Source organism: Impatiens glandulifera, chromosome 1, assembly GCF_907164915.1.
Source record: "Impatiens glandulifera chromosome 1, dImpGla2.1, whole genome shotgun sequence".
Classification (NCBI taxonomy): domain Eukaryota; kingdom Viridiplantae; phylum Streptophyta; class Magnoliopsida; order Ericales; family Balsaminaceae; genus Impatiens; species Impatiens glandulifera.
Window position 1 is genome coordinate 50,442,191 of NC_061862.1, and position 23,020 is coordinate 50,465,210.

The 23,020-nt window shown below is 26.9% G+C and overlaps 2 protein-coding genes and 1 non-coding gene across 3 annotated transcripts; 1 reads left to right on the forward strand and 2 right to left on the reverse strand.

Moving 5' to 3' along the window:
* Positions 1–1,189: 1,189 nt before the first annotated feature.
* On the reverse strand, positions 1,190–6,074 carry LOC124920732 (secretory carrier-associated membrane protein 3-like). Its single transcript, XM_047461285.1, has 13 exons — positions 5,875–6,074; positions 5,298–5,399; positions 5,152–5,214; positions 4,309–4,342; positions 4,070–4,192; positions 3,203–3,268; positions 2,964–3,063; positions 2,788–2,833; positions 2,630–2,697; positions 2,503–2,551; positions 2,354–2,419; positions 2,151–2,248; positions 1,190–1,503 (listed from the first exon to the last, which is right to left on the reverse strand). Exons 1-12 carry the CDS (start codon positions 5,929–5,931, stop codon positions 2,162–2,164), a joined length of 861 nt encoding a protein of 286 aa, XP_047317241.1. The 5' UTR covers positions 5,932–6,074; the 3' UTR covers positions 1,190–1,503; positions 2,151–2,161.
* Positions 6,075–14,466: 8,392 nt separating this feature from the next.
* On the forward strand, positions 14,467–14,539 carry TRNAA-UGC. The gene has a single exon. It is a non-coding gene; the product is annotated as a tRNA-Ala (tRNA).
* A 2,633-nt stretch (positions 14,540–17,172) lies between these two features.
* LOC124921214 (secretory carrier-associated membrane protein 1-like) lies at positions 17,173–19,708 on the reverse strand. Its single transcript, XM_047461843.1, has 12 exons — positions 19,583–19,708; positions 19,313–19,372; positions 19,115–19,198; positions 18,977–19,039; positions 18,851–18,884; positions 18,640–18,762; positions 18,352–18,432; positions 18,168–18,261; positions 18,031–18,076; positions 17,892–17,959; positions 17,568–17,794; positions 17,173–17,475 (listed from the first exon to the last, which is right to left on the reverse strand). Exons 1-11 carry the CDS (start codon positions 19,637–19,639, stop codon positions 17,719–17,721), a joined length of 786 nt encoding a protein of 261 aa, XP_047317799.1. The 5' UTR covers positions 19,640–19,708; the 3' UTR covers positions 17,173–17,475; positions 17,568–17,718.
* Positions 19,709–23,020: the final 3,312 nt, after the last annotated feature.

Sequence of the window (23,020 nt, forward strand, 5' to 3'; positions counted from 1 at the left end):
ATTAATATTTTTTTTCTTTTTTTATATTCAAAAGTATTTCAAAAGATTATATTTAATAATGCATCAATGATAATTAAATTTTTTATTCTAATTTTTCTTAATATATTATATAAATTCATTAATAAAATAATTTTTAATTTTATCTCTTTTATTTATATATATATATATATATATATTTATTATTCTAATTAAAATTTATTTATTATTTATTAAGTATAAGACACATTAACTATATATTTTACCGTTATTGTCATTTTTGTTTATCTTTTTCGTATGCATTCCCACTTGAATTTATCTATTGGGTAACTTTTAGGTTTTCTACATTTCCAACATTTGGTAACATTTTTCGACATGATCTTAGGCTCTGAAACACTCTAGGTGGAATTGATTTTTCTCAATATATTATATAAATTTATTAATATAAATAATTTTTATTTTTATCTTTTATATATATATATATATATATATATATATATATATATATTATTCTAATTCAAAATTATTCGTTATTTATTGATATTTATATAATAGAGTAAATAAAAAAAAGTAAATTAATGAGAGAAAAAGTATATATATAAATTAGTTAGGAGGGAATAATATTTTTTTTATAAAATTAATGATTATAGAAATTATTTTTATTTTTACTCTCATCATAATTTATTTTTTCATTATATATATATTTAAATATATATAATTAAAATATTGATTTTTTATATATAACTTAGAAATAAAAAATAATTATATATATGATATTTATATAATAGAGTAAATAAAAAATTATATTAATAAGAGAATATATATAATTAAATAGGATTTTATCTATGTAACTTAATATAAAAGGTTTAAAAACAAAGTCTTTATTATATTAATATAGATTAATTAAGAAAAAGAATTAATATAAATTATGAAAGAAAACTTTGATGACTGTGAATAGTGTATATATTGCACCTCCAAAGTCATAACAATAATAAAATAATAAAATATTGATTTGGTAAAAATGGATATAATTTAGTGTTTTAAATGATAAAAAAAATGTATTCATTAAGTTTTTCTAACAAAAAAAATGTAAAGAAGATATAATTATAAAATCTAGTATAAACAAAAATGAATTATATATTAAATTAATAAGTCATCATTCATTTTAAATTTTACATATGAAAATGTAACAAATCAATCAAATATTTATTTGAAAGGATAAAATTAAACCAATCAAGATATTACAAAAAAAATATAATCAATATTGATTAGCACAATGCTTATAAGCCTATAGCTGACACAAAAATTATAACAATATTATAGTATTGAATGATTATTTTTATAATTTTTCAAACTCAATTACTTGCTTAAATATAAACAATAAAAAAAAGTTAATAAATTCTTTAACAGTAAACTACACACCAATTCAATCTGCTTGAAACGTCTCCATAATTCTATCAATATAGACTTTTTTCGTGGAAAATCGTAGCAATATATATCCCTCGTCAAGGTTCTTTGACGATTTTTCTGACATGAAGGTAAATGTAACAGAGATTATCACAAAATATATACTTAAAAAAAGATCAGTTACGATATTATTAAGAATTAACAAGTAAGCATGATCAAGCTAACAGGGCCACATGGGATGTGATGTAACACTACAATGTAAATCAACTGAATTAATCTTTAGATGATGATCATCATCATCAAAAAAATAATAATAATAATAATAATAATAATACATTAAAGCTGGAAAACACTACTCAAAAGAGTAAGACGCGTTTCATATTATATGATTCAACTCCATTCATGATTAATATCTAATTCAGAGGGACCATATTAATCAGGTCTAGCTTTAGGGTAATGCAATCTAATCTATGTATGAATATTTGACCACTATTTTCAAATAACTTTAAAAGATTACTATAAAGATTGTAGCATCCAACACTTTTCAGAATTATTCAAAGCATAGTCTGTCTATTACCATTTGAACTATTTTAGACGTGGGTAATTAAACACAAAACAATCCTATTAGAATCCAATATGATTGTACTATATAGTTAGTTATCTTGTTATATTCACTTCTTTCAATATGACAATATCTACCACCATACTTCTTCAATTATAAACCATTCACAAACCAAATATGAGATACACATACAAAACAGAACTACCTTTCCCATCTTCAAGCTGCAGCTCTCAGTACTCCCATTGCAGCCTCCCGCTTCATTTGCGCAGCTTTCCCACTTCCTCGGAAATACATGAATACTTGCTGCATCCATCATTACCAAAAGAACATACACACAGGATCATATATAATCATCATCATAAACAAAAACAAAAACAAAAAACCTCAAAACTCACAACAGCAATGTACCTGGAGAACATAGATACTCATAACCGATTCAAGACAAAACAGCCCGAACCCAATGAAATAAAATATCTGAAAATTGATAGCAAAATAGAATTCTCATAATGGGTTCAACAAAATCCGGTTTCTAATTGATAACAACACGACAAGCTTACCCCAGCCAACGCACTTTTGCTTATCACATCCATAGCAGGCAGAATACCACTGTTTCACACCATAAAAACTAGTCAAAATCATTAGAAAAAAAACAGTTTGTCAAGTCTGAATCAAGCAAGATCTTACGTAAGTGATTTCCCTCTAAAAAATATAGGAGGTGCAACCGCAGCAAATATGCAGTAAGCGATGTGAACCTGTAGCCAGGAATAATATAAGCATAATTAAGAGTGTATATTAATATTAGAGCACCATTTCACTATTTAGAGTATAGTAGTAGTGTTTACCATATAGAAGAGGAAAAACCACCCAAACCTCAGGGCACTTTCATTCCTGTAGATAATAAGATATGATACTAAAAACCGAAAACATAACTCATTTTTATTAAAAGAAACTATCATTAAATAAATGTTACTTTCTATGAACCAACTATAAAGTTAAACAACATTAGTTTTTTAATTACCTAAAAGCCTTGTAGAGTGGTCGATACCACAGAACATAGGCTAATGGAACTCCTGATATGAAGTATATAATAGCGACAAACCAGATCCTTACATCTGCATCTGCAGCAGAACTAACAAAAAAAAAATTAAATATCCAGCCAAGCAAAGGAATTGAGAAAAGAAAGAAAAGACATGGTATAAGGGAAAATTTATTTAAATTTACAAGTATTTAAATTACCATGATGCTATTTTCACTAACCTTCAACCTTTTTAATCCAGGCCACACTCACAGCTATTACATTCCAGAGGAGACATAAAACTAGTCCTGTAGAGTCAACAATGGTATGAACCAGTATTAATTAGGGAATCATTAATAACTTTCAAATATTCCAAATAAAAATCACTCCATTTAATGAAGGACAAAGAATGATAATTCAAGGGCGAAAGTCTATCCCATTTCACCACTCTGATTCTATTCCAGGTGGCCTTTTCCTGAGTTTTTTTTTTCAATTTATTTTTCTTTCTTTTTCGGAAAAGAGACAAATTACCTTTTTTTGGTTACAATTATATAGATGAAATATCCAAAACAACTTTTATGGTGTCATATAAGACAAGAACACCAAGCCTTTCAAAGGAAAAATCACAAGAAGTAGAATTCAAATTAATCAAAAACCAGCAAAGACAAGGCATAGTGGATAAAACAAAATTAATCACTTTTCATATCAAGATTAACCCGGCAACAAGTTTGGACCATCCAGTCACCAAGCTATCAAAACTTCGTAGGCCAATTTCTCATATGAATGAAGTCAGTGATTAAGAATCATTACTAGCAAAGATAAGGTATGGTTGCAACAGCTAATGTAATGTCACGGGAGAAAGAGATGAAAAAAAAACAAAAAGCTCCTCAATCTTGAGTTTGTATGTAAAAAATAATCCTTCTCTAAAACATCCATAAAACATACAACAAAGATTTTTCATCTTGTACAAATTTAACCTCATTAGCAGTTAAACGTTAAAATACTGTTAGAAATTGTAGCATCTTGAATGTTGGAAGATCAATATCTAGAAAATAATTATGCATAAAAAAATAGATTGATCAAATTTTCACCAGGATAAGGCGACCTACCCAAAAGTGTTGTAAATGCAATATACTGCAACCTCTGTAAGTGAATTGGTATTTCATTTGCAATATCATGATGTATGATTGGGAAGAACGGTGGCCAATTTTTGTTCTCAATGACAATGCCAGCTGCAAAGTAAATGTTGGAGTAAGCAAATACTCTTCATCAACCAGAAGAAAATCCAACAATTTAAGACTGGGAAAGATGAGGATATTAAAGCTTTGATATAGCAATTCTTATTCACCTCTTGCAGCAGCCTCCTCTTTCCGCTTCAATTCCTGCACAATTACATAAGCCATTGTTTAAATATTTGGAGGAAAAAAGATGATATGTGTGACATTAGCATCCATCCAATGACACAACCGATAACAGACACTGACAACGACAAAAGACAGAAGAGGAAAAATCTAGCACTAGATGCAATGATGATGTTTAGTGGTTAACACAACTGGAAAAGACCCTGGATCCTATGCCTAATGAAATGGAGCTTCATAGTCCAAGAAAGATAACCAAATATCAGAACTATAAGACATCTTGTTTCAAATTTTGTCAAGAAACAAATTCATTCAAGAATGCAATATTGTTCTCAAAATTAAAATATCAATAGAATGATAGTTTATATCAGAATGAGAAAAAGGAAGTCATTGAAGTTCTTAATACTCGTGAAAATCAAATCTTCAAATAACAATCTAGAAAATTGAATAACCACCCTTTGATTCCGCATTGGCTTTTAAGCCAAGGAGCAGTTTGTCTTTTGAGTAAGTCCATCGCCGCCCGGAAAACAAAGGAGTAATCAACAATAAAACATAAAATCTATAGGCACAAATTTTAATTCAAACATGGTTTGTTTAGACTTCCACTGACATGTATACAGATGACCAAGCAGATCAAGAATCGTGGCCTAACTGAGAATCTAATCGGGAACTTCTTGTATTATATAATTTATATTTGGTGTATTATGCATAATACTTTGTACATCTACAATCATAGAAGAAAAGGTGCTTGAAAAAAGAACATTACAAAATGGGAGACCATTCATCCATGAAAATTTTGAGCATTATTAACACATCAAAATTTCCAAGAGTACCTGTTCTCTCTTCCTTAGTTCTGCCTCCTTGGCTTGCAGCTGTTTCTCTTTCTTTTTCAAATCCTGAAAATCAAGATCGTTTTACTACTATAGCAACACAAAGAAAAAATATGGAAATATAAACTCATAAATATGAAAGCACATACTGCAGGTGTGTGAATAGGAATATCAACTGGAGCACCACGATCATAGTTGAAGTCAACAGGTTCAGGAGGAAGAGGTGAAAGCCTCGATTTTGCGGCTGTATTCTGGATATTCATTAAGCAAGTCAATCACCAGAGGAGCATATGAAAGTATTCAAAACCTCGAGAGTAAGTTATCAATAACATTTGTCATTTGTCAATGTTGCTCAAACCACCTTTTGAATGAAATGAAATTTGGCAGAAGCATGTAAAAACAATGAAGACATTGATCTACATATGTTTTCTCTGATTGTTGAATCAAAAATCAAATCTCGAATCATACTAAACCAAGGTAATCACAATCCACATACATTTCAATTGAATCATGAACCGATTTTTGAATCGCACTAATAGATGCGATAACCTAAGGCCAATTTTTAAGTTGATTATCATCAGATCATTAACCCTAGAAATCGGTATTCTAAAAAACTAAGTTGACTTCAAACTGCATATTTCTAGATCAACGAAGTTCACATGAACTATAATAAATGATAGTAAAACGATATTAGAAGAGAGAAGGTGCATTAGCCGAAAAGCTTACAGAAAATGGATTAACGTCCTCTTCCGCGAACGGATTTTGATCATAACGACCTGCCATAGATGAACAATTACAGTGCAGACAACAATTTCACGAAACAGTTAAAGACGATGATCAAATCAAATCGATGTAAATCTGAATATGAAGAGCAAAATTTCCGGTGAAAGGAATTGAATCTTCAGATGAAAATTTGAATTAAGAACAAGGAATTTGAGTCTTTGGTCAACCAAAAGACTCTTAAAAGTCAAACTTTTTTTTTCTATTTTTATTTTTCTGAGACGACTTTGATTATTGAATTAAAAAACGCGGGAGTTCACCGGACATTTTCGTCTTTACCTGTTATTTGATTATTATTTTCAATTATAGTTATATATAAAGTAGTTTATTTTAATAAGAAATATTCAAGACATGTAAAAATATATTTTTAAAAAAAAGTTAAAAAAATTGAATAGTATTTAGAATTAATTTCAAATAAATCCAAATAAACAATGGTTATATATTGGGTGATTCAGATTCATTGCATAGTTCTTTGTGCTAATAAATAAAAGGAATATTTTAAAACTCTACTTTGTGGAGGCCCACGTTCTTTTATTCACAATTAAATATGTAAAAAATAATTTTATAAGGTAGTGTTTGTTATATGTATAAATTATATAAGTATTAATTGTATGGGATATGAGTTGTAAAAGAGTATTAAGAGGTATAAATTATATAGGTTATTTGTATTAGGTTGATAGTATAAGAGAGGTTATAAATTGTATAGATTTTATAATTTTGTGTTGAGTTGATAGTATAAAAATGTTATATAAAATATAAAATACATTTTTATTCTTTATATTTATATAAATTTAATTTAATTGTTAAATTAATATTTATTTAATTTAATTATTTCTTTCTTTCTTTCTATTCATGTTTTTTTATTATTACTTGTAATTTGTAAACACATTTTATGGTTGTTAACAAATGTAATATTTGTTTATGTTGAATATTAAAACTTTGTTTCTCACTTATAATTGTTTTATTTATTTGTTTATGGAGAAAACTTAAACTCGTTATATCTAATTTAATAATCAAATCTTTTACTACTATATTAAATATGAACTTAATAATATGTAATTTTTATTTATCTTATTTAAGAATATATATATAATTGATAAAGAAAATGATTAACAAACAAGTTACTCACATTAATCATCACATAATTAATAAGATTAACACAATATATTAAATTATCTTATATATTTTATAGCACCAATAATTTATTTATTTAATATTATATATTTAAATAGAATCTAGATCTAATATTTTTTTTTTAATAATTTTAACATTTTTGAAATTGAAGAAGTAAATAAACAATATATTAACTTCTTATATAGATTCTACAAACTACAATTCAAAAGTGTTAAATAACATGTCAATTAGGAAGAAAAAAAAACATAACTAAAATATAAAGGTAAATATAAAATTGGGCTTTCAAGGAATAAAAAATTAGGGTATATATTTTTTTTTTTTGTAAATCTTGTAACTGGTTTTACTAGGTACAAGTTTGTACCTAATTCATATAAATTATATGACTTTTAAATATTATTTATACAAAATAATCAACTAAACACTTAACAAAATTTACTATTAGTATTATTATTCTATACCAACAGTCTAATACTACCTAACAAACATAGCCTAAATGTTTTAAATATTGATATAGTCAAATCATTATACAAATAAGTAAATTATTAATATGTTTTTGTATTAAAATTGAAAAATAAAAATATATTAAAGTAATATTTTTTATGCGTAATATTATTATTTTTCTAAAATTAGTTTAGAAAAGTTAGTAAAGTTTGTCGGTATTTTTTAAAATTTTACAAACTCCATAACTTATTAAGTAACGTTTTTTCTTATTTATTTATTTTTATTTTATTTTCATATATGCTTTATTTTTTTCATTTTTAATATATAAGGACATTTTTCAAATAAAAAATATTATTTTTGTTGTATAAAATTATTTTTACTATATTTTAAATTAATGATATACGGATAAATATCAAATTTAATATTATTGTATAACTCTTTTTTTTTCAAATTTAGGGATCTTTTAAAATTATTTAATATTAAGAACTCATTTTTTTAAAACAAGATCTATAATGTAGACACTTATTTCCACCCCAAATTTTATAGTTTATGTTTTTAATAAATCTGAACTTATAAAATAAAATTCAAATTCATTTACGGGCTCATTACACGATTTATTTTAAAGAAATTTATTTTTAGAACAATCGAGTTTTTAAAAATAATTGATTTTTGATAATTAATAAATTAAGGTAATAATTTGTCTATGTTACAGCACTTAAGAAAGTTATTATACTTAGAATATTCAAGGTTTTATTTAATTAATTACCTTAGATATTTATAAAAAAATTACAAAATATATATTAACGATTTTTTTATAAAGTTTCTTAGGTATATTTTTTATATTTTGTTTTCATTAATTAGATTAGTTGTTTTGAATTACTAGATTAGTTGTCATTAGTTGTTAGATTAGATTTTACGATTTTATATTTATTAGTTAGTTAGCATTTTTATTAATTAGATTTTTTTTATTAAAAATAGGAAGGAATAATTAAAAATAAAATTGCTTATTTGTTTTTTAACAAAACTTTTTTTATAGGATGAAGGTGTGTTAAGGGGATAACGGTGCAAAAAAAAAAGATAATGGTGTCTACACAATCACAATCGTGAGTTAAAAAAAGTGAAGGAAGAAGTGCGGTCAAAGGAATAAAAGAGATTGTTAAAATAAAAGAGGAAGTTGCCAAAGGAAGAATGATTCAGCCGTTGAAGAGAAGCGTCTTGGTCATTTTTTTTATTAAAATTAAAATGACCAAGTATTGCATCATATATCAATTAAAGCTTAAATCTTATTGGATGTCACTTGACATTTAGTGACATGTCAAGTGGAGATTGCTCTATTTTTTTAAACATTTGTAAATGTTTAAAATGATTTTCTATTTCTATGTGCTTTTGGGCCTTTCATAGCTTTGCCTATAAATACTCCTCTTAACACCTTGCACAAGGATCATCTTTTTTATTCTCTAACGTTCCTAGACTGCCCAACTAAAGACCCACTTTTTCAATCTCACGTGCCAAACTTTCTCCACAACCGAAACCCTAAGCAAACACCAACTATTCTTGGGTTGTGTCAACCATTCTTGGATTGTGTCACAAGTTTTGCTAAGGTGATTTCTGTTTTAATACCAAAGGCAAAGGAGCAGCCCCATTGTAAGCCCTTTGCACACCTTGTATTAGAATTTAAATTTTATTTTTTTTATCTTTACATACAAATTCCATGCATTATTTCTTTTTAAGTTTACTGTTTTGATAGAAGTTTGGGATTTTATTTTTCTGTTGTAAATATGTAACATAGTTAAACTAAAAAAAAACAGCAAGTATAAAAAAAGGGACAAAAACTTTCTTACTCTTTAAAGAAAAGAACCATCTGTTTTTTCTATTTAGTTTATTGTTTGTAGAATGTTAGATCTAGGATTTAATTGTATATTTTTAATAATCTAGTTAGGTTTAAAAAAAATTCAAAAATATATATAAAAAATTTGTTTTTGTTTAATTTATTGTTTGTATGACATTAGAATTAGGATGCATGTTTCAAAATTTTCTGGAAACTTTTTATGCAATTTGGGATCCATTTGGATCACCAAATATTTGTTTATATCAGGATTCTGTCGAAAAATCGGTAGAATAGCAGGTCTGCTGCTTTAGGACCGGAAAAGCTAGCCCTGGAATAACACCCGACCGACAAAACGGCACCCTAAAATATACTCGGGTGCCATCCGATCAAAGAGCCTCTCTACATGCAAAATTCAACGCCTTCCCGCCGTTTCCATTGCTTCTAGATGCTTTTGTGCACATAAAGACCAAGGAAATTAGCCTAGCTCCGCGCCTATGCTAGTTTTCCTGTCGCTCAGGACCCTAAAACTAGATCCAAACCTTTTTATGACTAAGAAAACCTAGCATTTTTCTTGCATCCAGTACTTTTTAGACTTCCTTATAATTTTATTATATGTTATTTCCTTTGTTAGCCTAAAAAATATGACAAATTGCAACTCAAAAAGACTAATAAATGAAATAACATATAATAAAATCCTAAGAAAGTCTAAAAAGTACTGGATGTAAGAAAAATACTAGGTTTTCTCGGTCAAAAAAATGTTTGGATCTAGTTTTAGGGTTATGAGCGACAGAAAACTATCACAGGCGCGGATCTAGGCTAGTTTCCTCGGTCTTTATGTGCACAGAAGCATCCAGAAGCAATGGAAACGTTGGGAAGGCGTCGAATTTTGCATGTAGAGAGGGTCCTTGATCGAATGGCACCCGAGTATGTTTCAGGGTGCCTTTTCCAGTCGGATGCTATCTAGGGATAGCTTTTCCGGTCTTAAAGCAGCAGACCTGCTATTCTACCGATTTTTTGACCTAATCCTAATCTAACAAAATATTTGGTGATCCAAATGGATCCCAAATTGTATAAAAAGTTTCCAGAAAATTTTGAAACATGCATCCTAATTCTAATGTCATACAAATAATAAATTAAACCAAAATAAATTTCTTTTTCTTTTTTTTATATATTTTTGAGTTTTTCTTTTTTTAAACCTAACTAGATTATTAATAATATACAATTAAATCCTAAATCTAACATTCCACAAATAATAAACTAAATAAAAAAATTGTTCTTTTTTTTTATACTTGCTATTTTTTTTGTTCTATTTTTTTAGTTTAACTATTTTAAATATTTACAACAGAAAAATAAAATCCTAATCTTCTATCAAAACAGTAAACTTAAAAAGAAATCATGCATGGAATTTGTATGTAAAGATAAAAAATAAATTCTAATTTAAATTCTAATACAAGGTGTGTGCAAAGGGGCTTACAATGGGGAGGCAAAACTTGTGACACAACCCAAGAATGGTTGGTGTTTGCTTAGGGTTTCAGTTGTGGAGAAAGTTTGGCAGTGAGATTGAAAAAGTGGGTTTTTAGTTAGGCAGTTTAGGGGCGTTGAGAATGAAATAGAGAACCCTTGTGCAAAGTGTTAAGAGTGGTATTTATATGCAAAACTATGAAACCCGACCCATTTAACACACAGAGAAAATCATTTTAAACATTTACAAATGTTTAAAAAAATGGAGCAATCTTCACTTGACATGTCACTAAATGTCAAGTGATATCCAATATGATTTAAGCTTTAAGAGAATCCCCATTGGTGGGTGGAAATCTGATGTGGAGACAAATTGTACTTGGGTACATGAATGGGAGTATGGGTATAATTGTGGAGAGAGAAATAGATAAGCAAATATTTACTACCGATACAAATGAAGAAAAGTAAGCCAAAAAGTGGTCCCACCTGACATGTTGTTTATTTTTGATTAAAAATATAAAATTGTTATTTTGTAATTAATATAATTAAAAATGAAACAAGATTTTCTTGAATTATTGAATTAAAAAATATTGTATGAATTAGATGATGTGGATGGTGAGACCCTGAAATAGTAACAATTGTACCTGAGATGGTTGGGGAATAAAAGTATAAATTGATAGGTATAATTTCCTTCTCTGGTGTGGCACATATTTATACATATGTATGGGTATAGATAGGTATGAGATGCTCTAATTATATATGATGCAATATTTGGTTATTTTAATTTTAATAAAATAAATGACTAAGCATTCACGCTTCTCTTTTAATGCACGACTAAATCATTCTTCCTTAGGCAACTTCCTCCTTTATTTTAGCAACCTCTTTTATTCCTTTGACCGTACTTCATCTTTTACTTTTTTTAACTCACGATTGCGTATACACCGTTATCTTTTTTATTTTGCACAGTTATCCCCTTAACACACCCTTTCAATATCCTATAAAAAAAAAGTTTTGTTAAAAAACAAATAAATAATTTTATTTTTAATTATTCTTATTTCTAATGAACAATCCTAATTAATAAAAATGCTAACTAACTAATAAATATAAAATCACAAAATCTAATCTAACAACTAAATCTAGTCGACAACTAATCTAATAATTCAAAACAACTAATCTAATTAATGAAAACAAAAATACATTAAATATACCTGACTAAACTTTATAAAAAAACGTTAATATATATTTTGTAATTTTTTTTTTATAAATACTCAAGATAATTAATTAAATAAAACCTTAAATATTCCAAGTATAATAACTTCCCTGTGTTGTTATAGATAAATTACTACCTTAACTTACTAGGAATTTAAAATCAATTATTTTTAAAAACTCGATTGTTCTAAAAATAACCGTCTTTAAAATAAATCGTGCAATAAGTCCGTGAATGAATTCAATTTTTTTGTATAGGCTCAGATTTATTAAAAACATAAACTATAAAATTATGGGTAAAAATGAGTGTCTATACTTAAGATTCATGTTTATTTGATGTAAATTTTCTTTCAAGAGTTTAAAAGTCCAAAATACTGTATGCAACTTTCATCGCCTCTACTATTATTATAATTATTGTCATTGAGTTGCCCATTTAAAGATTTTTGGACTTGAAATATAAAAATTCTATATGCAGAATTATTGAATTCCATAACTCAAAAACTTATGCTAAATTTGATTTCAATAATGATGTCAAAGGATCAAGTTTTTTTTTTTTTTTTGTCAAACACAAATAAACAATATATGTAAAATTTTATTCTCTCATATCGAACAAACAAGTTTAGACAATAGTAATTGTATAATGTTTATGCAAATGTATAAATCTAATAATATTTGTATAATGTTTATGCAAATGTATAAATCTGTCATTTGACCGGTAGAATCGGTATGGATATAACCTAGAGAAGAAAGGAGACTAGTTTAATCTTAAGGTTCTAATCGAAATACACGACTCATATCATAATTTGGCACGATTCCCTCCCCCCTCCACACCAGTTGCTACTCTCTAGTCTGCTTCCTCATCCAGAACCCTAAACATCGTCTGAAGTCGAAGTAAAAGAACGCTCTTTAGCCAAGGCGAAAAAAGCCTATAGTGAAATAAGCATAACAAAAAATTTTGAAAAAAATGAAGCGAAAAATAAGAGGAGTCTGAATGGTCTATTGCGAATTTACAAGGGTAAAATACCCATGGTTATACCAAAAACAAAAGCTATTTAACCAGGGTAAGTATATGCAATAGTTAATCGTTCTTCCTCGTTTCGCTATAATCATGTTTTTACCGTGGTTAAAGAACTTTTGTATTTTGACTATAGCCACAATTTTTTTTACCATGGTTAAAGGACTTCTTCGGTTTAGCTATTACTACGATTTTTAGTGTGGTTAAAGGTTTTTCGCGTTTTAACTATAGCTACGATTTTACCGTAATGAAAGGACTTCTGTATTTTATCTATAACTACAGTTTGTTTACCGTGGTTAAAGGTCTTCCATATTTTGATCTAGCTATAACCACAATTTTACCTTCTTTATTGGTCGTTGTTAATGTTAAGTTTTTTTTTTTTTATTTGTGTCAATTCCAAATTCTGTATTGGTTATACTGGTTGTTTATAATAATTTGGAACAATCGATGGTTGCATTCTAGCTATGTTTAAGATCCGTAATTAATTTCACATTAATTTCACTTGACCAATATTATCATATCCAACAATACTTTCTTCGCTTCATGAAACACAAACTCAGTCCTTCTATTATTATGGAGAGATCATCAACTCGAGATATTAAGCATATTATGACCATAAATTTAAATATTAGTTATAAAAAGGTGCATAAACATATTTCTCCTGATATCTTTAGCGATGGTGACTCATTCCTTAGTTAGCTACTTCAAATATTACAATTTCAAGTATTTTAAGTGTTTCACATATATCTAAATATAAAATCACTCTTTTCACCTTTTCATAGCGAGTCAACGACCATGACTAGTATCAAAGTTTATGATTCACACATAAACTATTTAAGTATCTTAACTCTAAGGACAACAAACTTAGTCGCAACAAGATGCATCACGACTTTCAAATAATAGTTAACCAAGTGGTGTTTCATATGGAACACTTAAGTGACTTGTAAAACACTTGAAAAATCACATGAATGTGCATTCTAGCAAAATATTGACTCATACTTCCAACTTATAAGCCCAGTTTCTTAGTCAAATTAAGGAACACAATCATAATGATGTCCTCCAATATTAATTATGAGTTTCATCTTCATGACATTGGCGGAAAGTTATGATTCTCTTGACATGAGACATTATGGATCCGTTTTTGTTTTTAGCTTGTTATCATTAAATTGTTTGCCTGTTTTTGTTTTTTACTATTAAATTTTTAATAAGCTGTAATAATGTTTATTTACATTGTTCAAAAACGTTTTAAATTATGGTGGAGGTCACTTGTATATCTGATCCAATGATATCTAGGTCTTGTTAATTTTCTTACTATGAATATATAAATTTTATAATATGAGTAAATTTATGATATTCTTAAATCACTCCTAATTACAAATGACTTATACTCAATCATATAAAATAACCACTTTAATTAATGTTTTATAATAACATAATTATTATAGAACAAACAATTGGGGATGTAGCTCAAATGGTAGAGCGCTCGCTTTGCATGCGAGAGGCACGGGGTTCGATCCCCCGCATCTCCATCTTTTTTATTTTTCTCGTTTTGTTTCTTTTGAATGTCTTGCCGATTTCTTAAAAGTTATTGATATCTCCTTCATTGGTTCAGTTAAACTCCTAAATCTTATTTTACTTGAAAACTCTTTTCCATGTGTGCCTTTTGGTATGCTTTCACATGGCACATGCAAAAATTGGAGGATTTGTGGTACTACTAAATACTATTGGTTCCTTGTAACAAGTTTCATTCATTTTTTAATGGACATTTGACTCAAGAGGAATAGAAAGAATCTTTGACAGTAAGGCGATATATTGACTTTGGTTTTAAACTCATTTTTCATTATATTGGCTAACATTATATTTGAGTCTTCAATTATTTTGTTGGAGACATCATATCATGGGCAATTACTTTCATTTATTTGGCATTGTTTTAGTTTTCTGACTTTTATCCATTTAATCTTTTTAAATATTACAAATAATGGTCATTATAAGAATATGGTTCCTTAAAAATGACACAAATCAAGAAATTGTTTAAATTTGATTAAGCAAAAAAATATGACTATTTTGAAAATTATTATTAAGGAATAATATAAAATTTGTAAGTTATACTTTAATACTACTTACATTTCTCTAGAATATCAAAGATGAGACGATAAACTAATTAATTGAGATATATCATAGAGTTGACTTTTAATTGGTTGATTATACTAATTTTTAACTTGTTTTAGAGTCAATTTAATTTATTTCTCGAAAAAATATAAAAAAAACATTGTTTGCATTTGCAAAACACTCTTAAACACATTTTAGAAATTTTATTTTATGGTTCGAGACTTTATTACATATAAGAAAGGGTTTCGACAATATGTCTCACGTGCCCACCAAATGAATAATTTCTGTTAAAAAAATTTTGTCATTTAAAATGTATTATTTTTACCCTTTATTTACTCTCTAATCATAGTCATAAGACATGACTATCAAGTTTTTTCTCAAATATAATCATGACATAAAAATATTTAGGGGTGGACTTTAATTTTTTTTTTAACTATAAATTAAACGGATAAATCAACGCATATATTTGCCTATTTTTTAGAATTTGAGAATTAGAGAAAGACATAGTTAATTAAATTTAAAACATTAGAAAAGGAGGGGTTATGTAATAATTTTAGCGTAAAAAAATTATTATTATTTATTTTAATTTGGGGATGACTTTTAGCCCACTCCTCAGTCCTTATGATAGATCTGTCCTACCTAGGCTTGTGTTGATTTAGTTTTAAAACATTCATCTAAGTTAGGTCATTGATTATAAGTATGTCATGATTTTAAATAAAATATAATAAGATTTAAACAGACCCTAATAAAAATATATTTTTAAAAATATTATTTTTATGTATTTTTATATTTTCAAATAAAATAAAGCACTTAAATATGAGAGTAAAAGAAATTATAAAAAATAAAACAAACGAGCCCGGGCTATGGCGGGCTGGACAAACGTTCATATTTATTTATTTCTACCCAATAGTAATAACTTATCAATTTGGACACGAAACATCAATAAAAGAATGACATGGTCATTGAAAAAAATCTTATGAACAATAAAATATGTCTTTCAAATTGTGAAAACTACCATTGAAAATGGAAGAGGGTACTATTATGGCATGAATATTGGCTGGATAATATTCCCATTATATTCAAAGAAGAAATGCAAGGAAACAAAGTTAGAAGAGAATACACCAAGTACTCATTTAGAGACGTCTATAAAGGTAAATGTGATTCACTTTTGAGGCGTATTCTAGAAGGTGATAAAATCCTAAACCTAATGAGGCAGAAGCAACTCAATGAAAGTAATGATGAAATATGCTGGAAAACAGAAAGCAACGAGAAGTTTATTACAGGAAAGGCATGATAAATAGTTAAAAACAAGAGGACAGGAGGTAGATTGGCATAATGTGGTATGGTCTCCAAAATTATTCATCGTCACCAATTTATTCTCTGGCTGGTATACAGGAAAAGATTGACAGCAAAAGACAGAATTCGAAAATACATAAACATTCCTGATATCAACTGTGTCCTATGTTCGGGAGTTGAGGAAAGCATAAACCATTTATTTAGGGAATGCTCTTTTGTAATACAAATTTGGAGGATGTATGCTGCAAACATGAACATCATCAACTTTCCAGGAATATGGGAAAAAAATCCAAGAGTGGATGAAGAATAAAGCAAAAGAAAGATCTTTCTATGTAAGTATGTTGAAATGCTAATTTAGAGCAGTAATCTATAATATCTGGAAAAAAAATGAAATTCAAGAACTCACAGTGGAAGAAGTAGAACCGTTGAAGATATTCTGAGATATTTAACTTCAGATGAAAATGCATTCATTCAATCATAGAGAGGAATCGAAAGGATTGAAGAGAATAAAAAGCTCTACCAGATATGAGATATTTCGTTTGAGAATATCACAAGTAGAATAAAAGTAAAAGCGTTGTAGGCGCTAATTGATTGTTGTTGTTGGCTATAATTCAATTATTGTTTCATTTTCAAATTTAGAAATTTTCTAGTTCTGATCTTAAACTTTTGTATTTTTTCCCTCTTTTGGGTTTTTTTATTTTATGAAATGACACTAATTTGTTTTCTCAAACAAAAAAAATAACTTAAAAAAAATAACTTATTAATTTTATATCTTTACACAATTTATAACATATGCCACCAATATTTGATAAAGCTAGTATATGTTACAACTTACAATCATAGTAAAATATATGATAGTGTTCTATCACCAACAAGACAAATGACTAAGACAAAAATGAAACAAACAGAACATAACACTACCGAACCATAATAACAACTTTAACAACTACATTTTTTGTTCACTCAGCCAAGTCCAACAACATCATCATCATACAACAGCAGCTGCTTTCCTACTCGATTCAGCGGCTTTCCCACTTCCTCGGAAATACATGAATACTTGCTGCATCAGAACCGAAATTAAAACGTACACACACTACAGAGGATTAGTATCGTCAACGTAATAAACAAAAGACCTTAGAAACAACAATGTACCTGCATAATATAGATACTGAGAAGCGATTCAAGACAAAACAACCCGAACCCAACAAAATAAAATATCTGAAAATTGAAGACCAAACTAAATTTAGTACAATTCTAGCTCATACTTAATAATGGCTTCTACCAATTTGTTGTTCATGATAAATTAACAACACATATCACACAAACTTACCCCAACTAAGAAACTTAAACTTATCATTTCCAGAGCAGTCAGAATACCACTGTTCCACACAAAAATAATCAACCATATAATCAAACTCTAGTGCGAGACTTCAGACCAATAATTTATCATGTTCATTGTGTGGATCAAGAACTTACGTAAACATATATCCACCATAATATATGGGAGGTGCAACCGCAGCAAATATGCAGTAACAGATGTGAACCTGTAGCCAGGAACAATAAAATTAAGAGCTTGAATGTTCATTTGGAGTATATTATATATAGTAGTGTTTACCGAATAGAAGAAGAAAAACCATCCAAAATTCAGGGCACTTTCATGCCTGTAGATAATAAGATTTTAGTTATTACTAAAGCTAAACAGAAGATATTTCTATTCTAAAATGTAATTAAATAAAGTAATTTTTTTATTACCTAAAAGTTCGGTAAAGTGGCCGATACCACAGGACATAGGCTAATGGAACTCCTGCTATAAAATATATAATAGCAAGAAACCATATTTTTACACCTGCAGCAAAACAAAAGAAATGAAATATCCAACAAAACAAAATGAAACATGGTAAAAGGAAAATTTTGTAAAATTACACAAGTTACTCACCTGCCACTTTATCATCATATGACAGTTTAATCCATCCCACACTCACAGCTATTGCATTCCATAATAGACATAAAACTAGTCCTGTACAGTCACAGCTATTAATTTCCAACATTCCAATTAAAAACCACTCTTTTTAATGAAGAACAAATAAATCTCATTCCTTAAAAAGACTGATTTTGTTAGAAATGGATATAAAGTTAGAATAATAAATGGTAGCATCTTGTTCCATTTGTGGAACGAAATTCTGCATTAAAAGTTAATGATTTTCACAAGTATAATGCAACTTACCCAGTAGTGTTGTAAATGCAATATACTGCAACTTCTGTAGGTGAATTGGTATTTCATTTGCAATATTATGATGAATGATTGGGATCAACGGTGGCCAATTTGTCTTCTCTACAAGAATGCCCGCTGCAAAGTAAATGTTGGAGTAAGCAAATACTCTTCATCAACCAGAACAAAATCCAATACTAGGAAAGATGAAGAAATTTCTATTCACCTCTTGCAGCAGCCTCCTCTTTGCGCTTCAATTCCTGCAGAATTATAGAATTTCTATTGGATGTAATCACAAAAGAACAGTACAAAATTATGAGTATTATTAACCCATCATAACTTTCAAGATTACCTGTTCTCTTTTCCTTAATTCTGCATCCTTGGCTTGTAGCTGTTTCTCTTTCTTTTCCAAATCCTAAAAAAACATTTTACTACTTACTATGACCAAAACCAAGAGAAAAGTAAGTAATGAATTAAACATTGCACATACTGCAGCTGAGTAAATTTGAGTATCATAGTTGAACTCCACTGCTTCAAGAGGAAAATGTGAAAGTCTCGAGTTTGTGGCTGTATTTTGGGAAGTTCGATAAACAATTAAGTTATCAACATAAACACTGAATTAAGATTTGACTAGATTTAGCATTTATATAACCAGGAAAGCAGGTCCAAGTAAAGCTATTCAACTTACTGCTGTATAAAATGCACCTCCACTGAAATTGGACTTCCCTGTTGCTTTAACAGCTGATTCCTATTGTTAAGAATTACATTTTATAAGAATATGCATAACCTTGATTCTCACGTAACTTCACAAGGGAGAATCAGCATGATTGAATTCAATTTCAAAACATAAACAGTAAACAGTAAAGATATCATCATACTAATAAGAATTCACTGATTATCAGCACATTGTTAATCTTAGAAGTTGGTATATAAACAAACAGTAAACAGTAAAGCTTACAGAAAATGGATTAACTCCATCTTCGTCGAAAGGATTTTGGTCATAGCGACCTGCCATTGATGAATTACAGTGAGTGCAGACAACAATTACACAAAATAGTATACTATGGACGCTGCTGGATGATCAAATTGATGAAAATCTTTATATAAGAAGAAGACTAAAGTTCCCGGTGAAAGGAATTAATAAAACTTTCTATGGAAGTTGTTCTGGTTGAGGGTGACATATATGAGAATACTGACTTGGATCAACGCCTGAAAAGTCTTAGCAAAGAAGAAAAAATAAATAAATAAAATTCATTTTCTAACAGAAAGAAAAAAAACTTGATACAATATTGCCATATTGGATGAATATAATCATCAATAAATACTTTTAAACCATTTTAAGGGAACTAGATAACATAAATGTTTGTTCTTAATAGACCAAATTTATTAAGATTCATCTTTACTTAAACAAATTTAAATGAAAAAAAAAATACAAAAAAAAACTGTTTAAAAACACTTTTAAATACATGGTAGTTGGGAAGCAGTTGGGCCAGCTCGAGTTATTTTAAATAATATACTTGTTTGGTAAATGAGCTATTTTAAATAATATATTTAGTTGTAAATAATTTTATTTGTTAAATAAATTGAAAAATTAATTATTTTAGTAAATATATCTATATGTAAAGATATATAATAAACAAAATTATTTATAAAACAATAATTTTAATTAATAATTTTAATAATATAATTAAATTATGAATTCTTTAAGATGAAAGGAATATATTTATTTATAGTATTAGTCTCAATTTCAATGTCCTCATTTTGATTCACTAAAAAAAATTGGATAAAAAAATTTACTTCTAATAATATTAATATATAGTCTTGATAATAAAATATAAAAAATTCAAACACTTAAACTATGCCCTCACTTTAAATAAATAAAATAGATAAATAAACTATACACTCATATTTGAACTACAGTCAAAGCGTATATTAGAATATAAAAAAAAATGATGAATTTTCAATAGAGATTTAAACAAGTTATCTTTTTAATAATTATTTTTTTATATAATTTTGTAAGATAATATGTCGTTGAGGAAGACGGTGACAATTAACCATAACAATAATGATAACGATGAAATATCTTATAGACAATATTTACGACTACAATAAAGAAAACGAATATATTTAGAGATTAGATAAAGTACATAAGTAATGATGTCATTATGAATATTGTATTTATTGGGCATTACTTAATAATAATAAAAGTTTTCAATATTGTTAAAAATATGAGAAATGATTAGGTGAGGGAATTTGGTGAGAGAATTTGGTGAGGGATGATGTGGCATAATCAAAATAATTTCTCTCTTTTTTTTCTTTCCTCTCACTTTTATATTTTCCAACCAAATGAAGGTGATGCCACATCATTCCCTCACTAAATTCTCTCACTCTATCACTCCTCTAAAAATATATATATAAATAAAACAAAATATTTTTGTAACATTAAATTTTAATTAAATACAAATATTTGTTCAAAATAAAAGTCAAATGTAAAATAATATATCATATTAATAAACAAATAAACCATTTTTCAAATAATACAAGTGACTCCAAAGTCCAAACCACTGTGCAACAGTCTTAGGCTTCGTTTGATCTTTGGGTTATCAGGAGGATATTGTCTGGTTTCTTCTAAAAAAACTCATATTTAACCAAATTAGGTAAAAATCTAGGTTTTTAAATTTTGTTCATATTTTACCCTATCTCTCCCCCACACACACCTCTTCTCTTTTTTATATATATATTATGATTAATAATATTTTTTAAATGAAATAATTTAATTTATATTAATTTTTTTTTAAATATAAATAAATATTAAAAAACTATAAATATATTAATATTAACTTTTATTAATATATAAATAAAAATTTAAATAAATACTAATTTTATAAATAACTACTATTATAATTTAAATATTACATCAAATAATATAGTATATTATAATCTTATTTATATTGTGTATTTATTTTTATTTAATATAATTAATATAAAATTTTTACTTGAAATTAATGTTATAAGATAATAACTAAAATTCAAACAAATTTATTAGAATATCTATTTAGAATAATAGTTTAAAGTTAGTTTATATTAAAAAAAATTAAATAAATTTATTTATAAATATTTAATTTAAATGAAATATATTTATAAATGAAAAATGATAGAGAGCACGACTTGAGACAGCGACTGGGAGAGCGATGCCTACGTGGGTTGACAGGTGGAATATTCTCTCTCCGATTGTTAATTATTTTCTCTCTCCTATTATTAATTATTTTCTCTCTTCTTATTAATCGTGAGAATAGAAATATTAGATAAACATTTATTTATAATTATTTACAAGTAATAAAACTAAAAAAAATATTAATAAGTCAAGAGAAAAATAATAAAAAAAAAAAAAAAACATAAAAAATATTTGATAAATAAAGGAATTGAAAAGTCATAAAAATAAAATAAAAATAAAAGAGATAAATTGATATTAATTAGGGTTTAGAGTTTAGAATTTAATATTTAGGATTTAGGGTTTAGGGTTTAGGATTTAGGGTTTAAAGTTTAATAAGAGAGAGAAATTAATTAATAAGAGGAGAGAGAATATTCTACAAAACGTGTTTTAATTATTATTATATTTTTATTTATTTATTAATTTCACCTGTCAACCATGTAGGCATCGCTCTCCCAGTCGCTGTCTCAGAGTCGCGCTCTCTATCAATCCTCTTTATAAATTAATTAATATTTTTATTTAAATATATTTCACTTTATTTTCTAATATAATTATTTATTTAAACTATTTAAAATTTAAATGGTATTTTAGATAATATAGTAGGTTATAATTTTATTTATATTTAATATATTTTTTTTAAATAAAATAATTTATTAATTTAATTTATATGAAAATAAATTTTATAATGTAATAAAATAATATAAAATATATATATATTATTTTTTATTAATATAAAATAAAATATTTAAGTAAGGATAATTTGGGTATTTTAATTAATAAAAGGGTTGATTTGATCTATGATAAGATTGGTGGGTTTTGAGATAAAATCTGGATTTTATTCCAAAAACCTAAAAAGATCAAACGAGACCTTAATAAAATTAATAACCATTTAAAATATATTTTTTTATAACAACTGTATTTTTTTTATAATTTAATTTTTCAAATAATTTATTTAAATTTATAAAATAAATAATTTAAAATGTAGTATTTTTAATATATTATTTAAAAAAAGTTAGAATCTTTTAATATGTGGATTTAAAAAATCTTATCAAGAAAATTTTAAACTGACCAAATTTAAAATAATGTTAAAATTTATTTTTAAATCCCTATATTAATTCGAAAATTCTAATTTAAAAAAATAATATATATAAATTTATTAAAATAAAATAAAATCTTATAAATACT